Raw genomic sequence first — 13,637 nt, forward strand, 5'->3', positions numbered from 1 at the left:
GTTATACAGTCTTAGCACTAAATACACCTGCCCTTTCTAAGCCCTAGAATACAGGCTATTAATTTTTGTATGGATGGTGGTGGTTTTAAATTGGGGTTATAATTTCTTAGCTTATAGGTATGAAATTTTATTTTTATTATATTAACTATAGGTATGAAGTATTAGTAGTGATTTCAGTTACAAAGATTCCTTTACATGTTTCCTATGTGAACTTTCATGTCCTGATCATTGATACATGTTAATATCCCAGAGAACATTGAGTAAAGTGCAAAATTTATGTCTTATTGAAAGCTGAATTTGTTTAGTTCTATCTAAATTAGGCTCATTAAAATTCATGAAGGTCTAATCTCATATGTTGTGTGTATTAGCATTGCAATGCTTATATTCTCAAAGTTAACTTCAAGTTACAACTAGATTAATATTTTAACCAAAATTAGACATCTAAGATTTCTCATTTCAGTATAGTTGTTTGACTTTTAAGGCAGATTATAAAGAAGGATTTATACATAATGTATTAAATGCTATAAAACAGACCATGTTTCCCCTTATTCTCCTCTTTTATTGTCTTTTGAAGGAAAAATGGGTCCACTTCAGTAGACCACAAGGTATATCACAACTGACATAAAGTAGAAAAAGCCCAATTCCTCTTCTTATTTTACTGTTGGGAGACTTAGAGGCTAGCTTCGACCGATGGAAGACTGCGTCCATCTAGGATCCTGTAATTCTCAGTCTCTGCATGATCCTGGGTTGGAGTTTGTTTCTTAACTTACGTCTCTGTAGTTCCTCAATCCAGATTGATTTAATTACATATTTGTATGCACTTTCTACATACAAGACTCTCCTAGTGTTCAGGATAACCAGAATCCCAATGTTCTCTCCCCTTACAAATTTAACAGAATGTTTTTATAGAAGAGGAACTGTTTAACTCCTTTAGGCAGAAGTAAAAATGATAAGGCAAACCTGATAGCTGCATTGTAACAAAACTAAAAATCTGATCAACATAAATCCACCAGGCTCTGGAATCAGACCTCAGTTTTACCTCCTGCTCTAGAATTCACTGGCTTTGTGGATGCAAGCAACTTACTACATCTATGCCCCCAATTCCACTTATCTCCCTTACTTTATGAAATGAAATAATAATAGGACCTAGTTTCTAGGAGAATAGTTACCCTCTCAATATCTAAGCCCCCATACCCCTTGGTTATGGAATAAAACCAAACTAGATGTGGAGTCTTAGTATAAGTTGTAACAGTTCATTTTCATTTAAAATAGTTGTCCTTATTTTTTTTTTAATTTAAGACCCAAATCATTATCTCTTTCTCCCCTTCCTCTCTGCTCTTATTTTAGCATAGTGCCTAATGAATACTCTGCAAACACTCAATAACTGGGTTGCTGAGTTATTACAGTTAGGTTGATGACAGAGGCGAAAGAGTATATGCATGCTGGGGTTGGAGGTGGGCGGGGTAGGGCAGGAAAGGGCTTGGAGGAAGAAGATCTCTGTGGTACACTAGGAGCGTAGACAGTTCTTTTAATGTATTTTTCCAGCACTGGCCTTCAGCCAAAGGTAAAATGTAACTTTCTTGTTTAAAATAGGATTTTTTACTCTTTTAGAAAAGTAGTCATTTTCTATAGATAGATCACATATTCACAATAAGAGGGAGACAAGGGGGAAGGGTTGAAGAAGAAGGGGAAGTGATTTTGATTTAAAAAGACTTGTGTATTAACGAAAATGTAAGTGTTACGATATAGTCTCACCCTCCATACCTAGCGTGTAGTCTTTAAAAAAATTTTTTTTAAAATGTTATCATGGGAATAAAGGGTATAGGGATTTAGATACTTGGAGGCTGATGCGTTATCTTCACATAACCCGTCAGTCTCTCCAAATGTAAGCAAATACATTTTTGTGTCAAATAGTAACAACTATCGTTCAGACTTGTTTTCATTAAAGGAAATATCTCAAATTAAATATCATCTGCCCACTTTAAAGATAAGAAAACTGAGACGAGTGCTAAAAGTTTAACATTAAGTGTACATATGTAATACCATAAGGGGAATTCATGAAACTAAACATTCTATAAATAGGGTGAGGACTTGCTCCCCTTTGTTGTGTGTCCTCTGTCAGTGTGCCAGTTCCCGTCGCCCATTAGAACCATTTGCCCTTTTTATTTGCATCTTCCCTAGATAAATGGTAAGGGAAGCAAGGATAAATTAAATTCTAATTACTCTATTTGCTAACTGTAAAGAACTCTAAGGAAAAAAGCCCTCTAATTCATAATTAAAATGAAGTGTAAGAATTTTCTGTGACTTTCACTTACTCCCTTTTCTCTTCTCCCTCCCACCTAGCCTAATCAAGGTTAGCTAAGGTAATACTTTACTTTTTAACATGAACCTGAAAGCTAAGAGTTGTTAGGTTTATTTACCTCGTTTTATTTTATTGGTAAGAGATTTCTTTCCTATAGGACTGTTTCCATTCCCTCAAATTCTAGCCACATTATAAACCTGTTCCTTAATTAATACTTTGTTGGCTAGATATTTATTTATTGTTGTTGGTTTGTTTAATTATTTTATTGCACTAAAATGTTTTAAAATATCATTGGAGACTTGAAATGTTAACTCTTTATATCTAGATACTAACACTGTGTCCAACTATCTTTATTTGTTCCTCTTAAAAGATTAAGAATGCTACTGTTTCTTATGGGATAAAAATGATCTCTGACTTATGTTACTTCAAGTGACATTATTCTAAAATGACCTTGTGTACAATAGTCTGTTGAAGATGTTGCTAGATAAATACATAGAATGATTCCTCTTTTTGAGATTGCGGCTTTTGCTATTTTGGTGGAGAGGCACGTGTTTATAAGAATGAACTTAAACTTATCTATGAATCTCAGGTGTTGTCTTTCAGAAAATAAGTCCTCTGTGTACACAGGTTTCATTTTTAATCTAATGTTGCTGAAGGATAAATTATAGCGATATTTTTGGTGTAGTGTATGTGTGGGCTTACATGTGTGGGATGGGGGAAGGGGGTTGTGTTTGGGGTTTTGTAATTAAAAATATTTTTCTTAATTGTGCTAAGATTATCACAATTGTGTTTGTTTTCCCTACATCTCAAGGGTCCCAAATGCTTTAACCTTAATTTTTAGACAATATCTGGATCATAAGAAGATATTTCAAACTTAAAAATTAGGATGAAATGTTATCTTGAGGCACGTGAAAAATATTAATCCAGGGTAACCTAGAGTAACCTAGAGTTTATAATAAACTTCGTGATAACTCAGATTATACTTCTTCCACAGGTAGTATAAATTCCCCTTAATGTATTCTTATTCCTTCAGCCTCTTTCAGTTAGATGAGTAGGATGTTCAAGACACTGTGGCAAATACAAAATGAATCAAGCACAGTCTAGTGAGGATGAGACAGGTATATAATTAAGGGATGAGGCATAGGAGAAGCATCCAGAATATATAATGCGGGATGCCCTAGGGGAAGAAACATTCCAATTGAGAGGCAGGGTAGAAGAAGGAATAAAGAAAGCTTCATGCAAGAGGGATCTGTAGACATTAAAAGATCAGTAGGTGGTGGTGTTGTAGACATGACAGGAAGGAATAGCATGGAGGTGGGAAGGTAAGCACAGTGCAGGAAGTCAATTTTGGACAGACTCTAGGGCATACAGAGAGAGTAAGTACGGTAGGTAGAACTATGGCAATATAAACTGAAAGCAGTTACGGAGTGGAGTGTCTCATATTCTATACTAAGTTATCTTTAACTTGGTAGACAAAAAAGAGCTTTGAAAACTTTTTTGGCAGAGGAATGATAGGATCAGAATATTTAAGCTGGTAGCATGTCCAATGGAAGTGTGGTAAATTTGCAACAGTGAACTAGGAAGGCAGAAGAAAAAGATGTTTCCTTAGTTGAGAGTTTAAGAAGGCCTGAATCAGTGAGATTTCAGTGTGAACTGCTTCAGTTGATACTATCAATCTACACATTTGAGGAACTACTGTTTTCTCCTTTTTGCAAAAGGCTTTGCAGATTTCCAGAGGACGTAAAATATTTATTTTTGGCTCAAAAAGTTGTGACTTACTGCAGTCTCTAAAGTAGTTTTAGATAAAATGATTTTGTCTAATGAAATGGATGCAGGTGGGAACATGGAGTTCAGAATGAAATAATCGTAAATCTTGTCATCCAGCCACTTTAGATGAACAGAAACATGAACGTCATTTTAGTACCTGCATTTTTAGGTACTTTAGACACATGCACATATGTATAATGTAAGTCAGTCAGCAGTCAATGTTCATTTGAGCCCTACTGTGTGTAAAGCATTGAAGGAATGTCCTATAAAATGAGGAAATTAGAGTCTTTGTCCTGAAAAAGATTCATGTAGAACTAATACAACAGAAATTGTTATTCCCATAGCTCTCTTTTATTTTATAATTGCTGAAATTTTACTAGGTATTCAACAGTACATTAGATACTTGCTCCTATTAAAACAAATAATTGCATATAAACCCATATTACATTTCCCAGAATGAATTTTGAATGTGTTTATGACAGAAACATCAAGGAGATTTGATTGCAGAAATCACACATTGTATCCATTCTGGCAACAATTGCACAGGACTCAAATTAAGGATGACTTTATATGCCCATTATACAATGAGCACTTGCGGTTTGACACATGTATTTGTTGGTTAAAAGGGATTTTTTTATGTTAGAGGTTTTCATTGAACTGTACAGTAATTAATATCTACTGAGACATTTCTTTTCTCTAGCAAAATCGAAAAAACTCTGCCTTGTTCTGTTATTTGGTCCATAGTCAGAAACCCTAAGAGGTATTTTTGTCATAGTGTATCTCTAGTGTATTGAATCTAACGAGAAATCAAAGCTATAGCACAGGACTTATTTTTAGAGTGATACTTTAATGCTATAAAATTTATATTGTGTAGCTTTAAATTGCAAACATTGATATATTTCAAATGGATTCTTTAAACATGTTCCTTTTCTTAAGTTGGTAGGGAAGGATATGGCCTTTTCCATTTTGCACTCTAAAGCTTCAACACCATTTTAGAACTGAGGGGTGAAAAAAGAAATTGGTAGGTCATTGATTGGGTTATCTAGAACTATTCAAGTTACATCACATCCTTTTTGCCAGAAATCAGCCTACACCTTTTAAATATGAACTAGTAAAGAGTTTGGGAAAGAGCTTCATGATAAAACCCTAATGATTAAAGGTCTTAAAATATGTTTAATCTGTCTTTGCAAAGTTACTCTTTTTTTCTTTTAAGTTGCTTTCATCGCAAGTTGTTGGATTAGTTAAGAGCAGTTACTCAGACAGTTCCCATATGTAACTGAGCAATCTGGAAACCAGAATTTCCGAATTCTGAGTAAACACTGGCTCTCTATGGTACCTTATGAGCAAGGTAACAATTTTGGTTTGTGTTGTTCACACACCAAAAATTATGTGTAAAATTGCTTGCACTCTGAAAGCCAGACCAGGTCTCTAGTTACCAGCAGTGCTGAAGCTTCAGCCTTGAAAGAACAAAGGCATTTCTGATTATACTCATGTATTGTTTTATCAAGAAGTTTAGAAATGTTCTGTTAACCCCAGAGAGATATAATTTAGAACACTCTTATTTGGGAGGAATTGAAATAAGAATTGCACCAGTGCTGCTTTTTTCTTTATTGAATCCTTACAGAGAATGCTAACTTTTCAATAAAAACTGATCATGTTTGGGGACTTTTACTATTTATCTAGCTATCTATAGATTTATAGAAATTATAGCATCTGCTCTCAGTATGTTTAAGAATCAGGTTGTATTTTATTTTTTCACATGAAAAATGGTGCTACTTTCGGGTGGCGGTAAATAATCACTATGGTGCTCCTAACTCCTAAGTATATTATATGATATTTCACTTGTTCAAATAAACTGAAATTATATATTCTCTTCAAAATTATAGATTGTCTAAGAACTGCTATTGTTTTAAGGTCCTCCAGAAGTTAAATTCTAAACTAACCCTTTGATTTCCTTTAGGTCTTTTCCAATGGTCACCTGGGAAGTGAAGAATATGATGTTCCTCCCCGGCTTTCTCCTCCCCCTCCAGCTGCCACCCTTCTCCCCAGCATCAAGTGAGTTTTACTGAATTTGGAGATCAACTGTCCATGCATAAAGTTGTTATAAAGAGTGGTTTTGAGGTTCTCAGTACAGAAAGTACAGGGGTGAATATGCATCAATACAAATGAACCAGCTGGATTTTTAAACTAAAGTACCAGAAATTGAGATCCTTTCTGATTCTTTGCTGATAACTACAGCATTTTTGAGACTTACCTACACTCTGGGATTACACATAAAGCAACAGAGAAAAAGCTAAGTCTTCCCTGCCTCCAAGAAGAGGCTCAAGTAGCACAATGAGCTCTCCTTTCCAATTCATGTCTCTTCCTTAGAGGTATCACATTTATCCCACTACCCAGTTTGACATCATAAAATAATCTTTGGTTCCTCCAGTTTTCTCATTTCTCAAATCCATTCCGCCACTAAGTCCTGTTGATTGTTCTTCTAAAGTTTTTCATATTCAGCTAATCTTCCCCATTGCCCTGATTCTGGCTTATAACGGGACAACTGAAAGAGCCTTCTACCTGATCATATGATATGATCTCAGAATGGAATATCAATGGATTTTAAAGCTAGAAAAATGAGTTAAACTAGGTGTCTCGTTTGAAAAAATGGGGACACAAGAAGCATATCAGACAGTTAAGGGATAGTGTCTATCCAAATCAAACCTGGATAAAACCAAGTCTCCTGATGGCCATTTTCCTACTCTATATTAAATCGGGCTGCCTGTCTTTCCTCCAGTATATTTTATTCAGGTAATTTAAATTCTGATTTAAATTCTGATTTAAATTCTGCTTTCCCCAGATCACTTTCCTACTCAAAGCCCAACATTGTTCTTTCTTTCCTTCTAAATTAATTCTATGCTCTCCTGCTATCCACAGAATTTTACCCAATTAAAATATCGTTCAGGAATTCCTAATGCTTGCCCTCTAATCTTGTCTTGATTTTTTTTCTGGTTTTATGAGTCTTTCATGCTGTTCCCTTCTGTGCACCAAGTTTTCAGAATCTTTATTCTAAAGATCCATGTCTCAGGCTCTATTTCTGTATGAAAACTTCTGTGACTTCAGTCATAATGATGGTAATAAGACTGATTCTCTTCCTCCTCCTAGCGTTTATTTTCTACACATTTAATTATGTACTTTGCTCTACTGTTTTCTAATACTAAAGTGCCTCTCCACATTAAAAAGATTATAAGGTTTTAAGGGCAAAACCCTTTTCTCGTAATCTCTGCTTCTCCCTTAACACCTTACTATGTTTGCTGTTTAATGGTATACTGATAGCACTTGGTTGCTTGGTGGATTGACTTTATCATCTGCTAAGACCCTCATTTCTAACTGAAAGTCTTAGAGCATCTTCACTCCTTCCTCTGCTGGTCACTGGATGCAAAAGAACGATAAGCTAGATACCAGCTCCCAAGAAATTTACCATCTACTTTAAAATAAAGTTAACGTACATGAAATCACAAGAGAACATTAGCCACTAAACTGTATGCATCTAACTTGTTAGTTTTTTATATAAGCTTGGAGAATAGACTATTATAGACTTTGTAAGTCAAGGATGTCTTATAGAGAGGATGGAAATTTCCTGAGTCATGGAGGATGGGCACAGTTGGGAAGGGGTGTGCATGAGAAAAAGCATGAGTGTGAAACTTGACATCATTTAGGGGGCAGTGGGAAACTAAGCATTGGACCATTCTTTAGTGGCCACTTTTCTTGGAGCTGCCAGATAATGTAGCAGACACAGAAGTCAGAAGCAAATATATATATTCTGTGTAGTAGGTTGTACATCACTAATAACATATGATATTGTAGCACCAAATGAACTCTGGATATTTGTATATGTAATTAAAACATCTAAGCTCAATTACCTCTAATTCAGAGAACATCAAAAAACAAAGTACATGAAATCTTGCTAACTGGAGATTAAAATTTTACTTTCTGTTTATTAAATTCATATTGGCAAGTGGGATAAAAGGCAGAGGTTACCATTTGCTTCGTTTATATTTAGTATTAACTGCTTGTTTTTCTATAAATAAAGAACAACAAATTCATAGTAAAATGCCTTTTATTGATATTTTTCTAACACTTCAGTTTGTATGTGTACCTGGATATACTTTCACCCCATTTACTCTTGATTTTTTTCCCTCAAACAATGCAGTTGCTTTACTTAACCAGAGAAATACTTTAACAATGCATCCTTAACAGCAAATTAGTTTTCTATTTTGCATGCTGCAAATTAACCATAGTTAAAATTACAAGTGCTGGCTTTTAATGGCATGTTTATCTCTCCATTTTGTTTTTTATTCTGACATATAGGTAGCAGTTATTCATTGTAGAAAATATGGAAAGTATATAAAATAAAGAAAAAAATTAAACAAATACATAAATATAAGCATTTACATACCCCAAATATCAATGCCCAGAGTTTTTTGGGGTTTTTTTTTGTTTTTCTTGAATTTTTGAATTTTATTTATTTTTTTATACTGCAGGTTCTTATTAGTTATCCATTTTATACACATCAGTGTATACATGTCAATCCCAATCGCCCAATTCATCCCACCCCCATCCCCATCCCACCGCAGTTTTCCCCCCTTGGTGTCCATACGTTTCTTCTCTACATCTGTGTCTCAATTTCTGCCCTGCAAACCGGTTCATCTATACCATTTTTCTAGGTTCCACATACATGCATTAATATACGATATTTGTTTTTCTCTTTCTGACTTACTTCACTCTGTATGACAGTCTCTAGATCCATCCACGTCTCTACAAATGACCCAATTTCGTTCCTTTTTATGGCTGAGTAATATTCCATTGTATATATGTACCACATCCTCTTTATCCATTCGTCTGTCGATGGGCATTTAGGTTGCTTACATGTCCTGGCTATTGTAAATAGTGCTGCAGTGAACATTGGGGTGCATGTGTCTTTTTGAATTATGGTTTTCTCTGGGTATATGCCCAGTAGTGGGATTGCTGGATCATATGGTAATTCTATTTTTGGTTTTTTAAGGAACCTCCATACTGTTCTCCAGAGTGGCTGTATCAATTTACATTCCCACCAACAGTGCAAGAGGGTTCCCTTTTCTCCACACCCTCTCCAGCATTTGTTGTTTGTAGATTTTCTGATGATGCCCATTCTAACTGGTGTGAGGTGGTACCTCATTGTAGTTTTGATTTGCACTTCTCTAATAATTAGTGATGTTGAGCAGCTTTTCACTTGCTTCTTGGCCATCTGTATGTCCTCTTTGGAGAAATGTCTATTTAGGTCTTCTGCCCATTTTTGGATTGGGTTGTTTTTTTAATACTGAGCTGCATGAGCTGTTTATATATTTTGGAGATTAATCCTTTGTCCATTGATTCGTTTGCAAATATTTTCTCCCATTCTGAGGGTTGTCTTTTCGTCTTGTTTATGGTTTCCTTTGCTGTGCAAAAGCTTTGAAGTTTCATTAGGTCCCATTTGTTTATTTTTGTTTTTATTTCCATTACTCTAGGAGGTGGATCAAAAAAGATCTTGCTGTGATTTATGTCAAAGAGTGTTCTTCCTGTGTTTTCCTCTAAGAGTTTTATAGTGTCCAGTCTTACATTTAGGTCTCTAATCCATTTTGAGTTTATTTTTGTGTATGGTGTTAGGGAGTATTCTAATTTCATTCTTTTACATGTAGCTGTCCAGTTTTCCCCCAGAGTTTTAACATTCTGACTTTCTTTTCTTTTTAGACTTTTTTTTTTTTTTTTTTACGTGATTTAGATTACATTGTAGAGATAATTTCATGCTCTCCTTTGTCACTTAATATTTTAATAAGCATTTTTCTTAATCATTTATGCTGTACTGTATTTATCATGGAACCAGCATGGAATTCTGAAGTGACCATTAAAATAAAATCAGACTTGGTCCCAGACGTGACTCCAATATTAATATTTGCCTGTCTTTGAACAAGGTAACCTCTCTGGGCCTCACTTTCTCCATCTGATAAATGAAGGGATCTGTTTATCTTAAATGACCTCTAAAATCCTCTTGAGCCTCAACCTTTTAGGTTCCATGCAATTTTTTTTAAGGGGTACTCATCTGTAGTATTAATCACATATGAATACTTGGCAACTTGAATGCTCATTTATAATTGGTTGGTTGCATCCCATTTTTGAAGCCAGTATAACTTGGGATTACTGCTCTGGGTTTTTTGTTTGTTTTGTTTTTTTGTTTTGTCTACTTCAGCTTCATTTGAGTGTATAACCAGAGTACAGTGAGAATAGATCTTCAGCTCTGGGGGGGCATAGAATACAGGTCTTAGCAAAATGTCACTCAGGGAAATAGGGATGTTGGATGTTCAAGTGTATCGTTTCTGTGTTAGCGTCTTAGTACATGTTTCAAAATTAGGCCAAAGCAAAATAACAGATTGCTACCCAACATAGACTTTGATAGTTTTCACAAATGTTGAGAGCCCCAGTGTTGAATTCAGTAATGTCAAAGCTAATATTTACCTTTAAAGCTATACTGTGTTGTTATTAATATTTACTGAAGTGTAATTGTTAAATTATTTGATGTTGCTCTGATTCCCATTAAATTGATGGAAGAGGCTACTCTGTGATAGTGTTTTCTTTCTTGTAAAACAGTATGACTGCAATTATATGACTTTTATTGTGTAATTTATCTGGAGACCTAGAAGAATATAGAATTTATTTTAAAAATATATTCTGTCGTAAAAGTAAGCTGAAACTGTACTAGTGCATATAGGTTTACTTATTTTTTTTTCCTAAATGGCTTCTACTTAAGATGATTGACACTTTGCTCTAAATATAGATTCTTAAAAGCTTGAAATACGGGTAATCATAATTTTTTAGGGGAAGAATGAAAAAATCTATGTGGATTATTTTTATTGTAGTGTCAATTTTTACTAAATTATATTTATCTATCTTGAAATAAGTTGATTTTTCAAAATTAAACTAAAGGAAACCTGAAACAGTTAAAAATATTTCTTTTACTTAACACAAGATATTGGCCAATAAGCAAAGGAATTACTGTAATAATGGAATAATTACTTCAGGTAAGATAATGTTCTGGAATGCTGAGGAATGTCATTTTTTAGAAGAATATTATTTTTCTTGTTCCTTGTCTTTTAGAAATGGACCTTTTGTACTTTTGACATATTAAACTTTCAAATACGTGTGAATCAATATTACTTAATATTTTTGTAAAAAGGGTTTTTCGTTGTTGGAGGTGGTGGTGTTGATGGTTGTTATAGATTTTTTTCTAAACAGATAAGGTGCTGATAGTTTAAGCTCAGTGACTAGAGTATCCAGGTTTTGCCTAACTATCCTATTTTCTTTTTTTTTTTTTAAATTATTTTATTTTATTTTATTTTTTTCCACACACACACACACTGTATTTTATTTTTACAAGAGATAAATAACTATCCTATTTTCATTCAGTTGCGTACTGACGGGAGAGTCAGAGTGAACAAGATAAAAATCTCATCCTCATTGGAATTTGAGCTCTAGTTAAGGAGAACAGCAAGTAAACACATAACCATAGTATATTGTCTGTCAGGTAGTGGTAAGTGCTAGAAGGAAAAATAAAGCAGGAAAAGGGATAAACAGTGATTGATAGGGAGGTTTATACTTTAGATGAGGTCATCAGGAAAGGTAATATTGAACAGAAACCTGAAAGAAGGGAGCAAGCCATGAGACTGCCTGGGTGAAGAGCATAAAAGCTAGACAGTGAGGCAAGTGAATCCCTTTGGCATATCTGGAGAACAGCAAGAGGGACAGTAGGGCTGGGGTTGAATAAGGTACATAGGAGCTAAATCATATATTGCCTTTAAGGCCACGATAAGAACTTTGGTTTGGTTAGTTTTAGGAGCCATCGAAGGTTTTGATCAACATGATGACATAATGCTGGTTTGTGTTTTTAAAGAGGGTCACTGGCTGCTATGTGAATTGTCTTTAGGACAGCTGAAGTGAGACCAATGGAGAGTGTAGTCGTCTGATGTGGTGAACCAGTAAGAGGTGGTCAGGGCTTTGGGGTGATGGCGATGGAGTTATACAGTCCACTTTGGGTTGTATTTATTTTGATCCAACAAACAGTACCTGTTAATAAATCAGATGTCTGTGAGGTACAATAAATCAGGGATGATTGATTCTTATATAGGTTTTTGCTTAAAGAAACTGGGTGAATGGGTTGGTGCCATTTACCAGAGGGAGGGAAACTGGAGAAGGAGCAGGTGTGGGAATGGGGCAGGGGTGGTAAAATTAAGAGTTAAGGATCTGTTGAGTTTCGGTGCCGATTACACACACATCCAAATAGTGATGTTGAGGGGACAGTTGGACATACCATCTAAGCTTTCACCTTTATATTATATTCAAGTAAATACTTCAGTAGGTACTATTTAAAGCTGATAAAATCGTTTCTACATGACCAGTGCCCAAATTTAATTAGATTTGTTATACTCTTAGACATATAAATGTAATCCTAGAAGTTTTTTTTTTCTAATATAGGAACTTATATATGAAAATATCACCTTAAAAAACTGTATCATTTACCCCTGAAATGTTGATATTGTAGAATACGTATTTAGAACATTTCTGTGTGGTAAAAATTATAATAAACATTATCTATTATTATCATAATCTAAAACAAACTAGAAATGTGGATTTGTGAATGCGGCCGCAACTACTGCCACCTTCCAGTGAGTGATCTAAGAGGTCCACACCGCCAAACAGCATCAGCATCTGTGCCTGCGTGTGTGTATGTGAGAGTGGTTGTTTTTAAATAAATAGTGGCCAAAATGGTCTGTAGACAGAAAGGTGCAAAAGACAAAACATGACCAATTTGACCGAAATGGTGGTCAGATCCTTGGGAGAAGGGAAGTTTTGTTTTGTTTTGCTTTGTTTTTGACTGGGGAGTGAAAAACAGAAAGAAGAGAAAAAAGCACTATGCCACAGGAGCTATTAAAGCAAACATCACATTGTAATTTTTAAAAACTTACTTAAGAGAAAGAAGCTTGATGGAAATTTTTCATCTTATATACTGTGCACGCCAGGCTTCATTGTTTATGCTTAATGGCAGAAGAGCAGGGAAACATGTTCTGTTATTGTTCACCTGAGGATTTGTATAGACAATACACACTTCAGTTTTACATTAATTCTGTTTATGTTCAATGATAAGAAATTAATTTCATTGATTTAAAGAAAACAAACATGGTAGAGAACTTTAAATGGAAGATCCAGCTGTAATTAAGAGCTACTCTTTTCTTAACCCTAGTGAATGAACAGTGATGCTCTTTTGTTAATTTTTGAACCAGCTTTCATTCAAACAAACACCTTAAAGTATTTTCAAGGTTTGCCAACATGTTGCACTAGTTTTGTTTGTTTTACCTTGGGTAGATAGAAAGGTGAACTAATATTGAAGATGGCAGTCCTTTGTAAGTTACAATTGACACGATGTGTATGGGATAGTGTGGGATGGGTCCATCTTTTCAATTTATTCATTATGATCACTATGGCATTCTCCTCTCATTGTGTATCATGTTTGTGCATT

The 13,637-nt window shown here is 34.8% G+C and overlaps 1 protein-coding gene across 6 annotated transcripts in view; it reads left to right on the top strand.

The window, feature by feature from the left end:
- The window catches only part of CBLB (Cbl proto-oncogene B), a 209,378-nt gene that overhangs the window by 158,536 nt on the left and 37,205 nt on the right, over nt 1–13,637 (top strand). For all 6 annotated transcript variants that reach the window (XM_068546811.1, XM_068546814.1, XM_068546816.1 and 3 more), the window contains exon 13: nt 6,030–6,124. In XM_068546811.1, the coding sequence (XP_068402912.1) occupies nt 6,030–6,124 (95 nt within the window). The remainder of the gene's footprint in view (nt 1–6,029; nt 6,125–13,637) is intronic.

Source organism: Eschrichtius robustus, chromosome 6 (assembly GCF_028021215.1).
Source record: "Eschrichtius robustus isolate mEscRob2 chromosome 6, mEscRob2.pri, whole genome shotgun sequence".
Lineage (NCBI taxonomy): Eukaryota > Metazoa > Chordata > Mammalia > Artiodactyla > Eschrichtiidae > Eschrichtius > Eschrichtius robustus.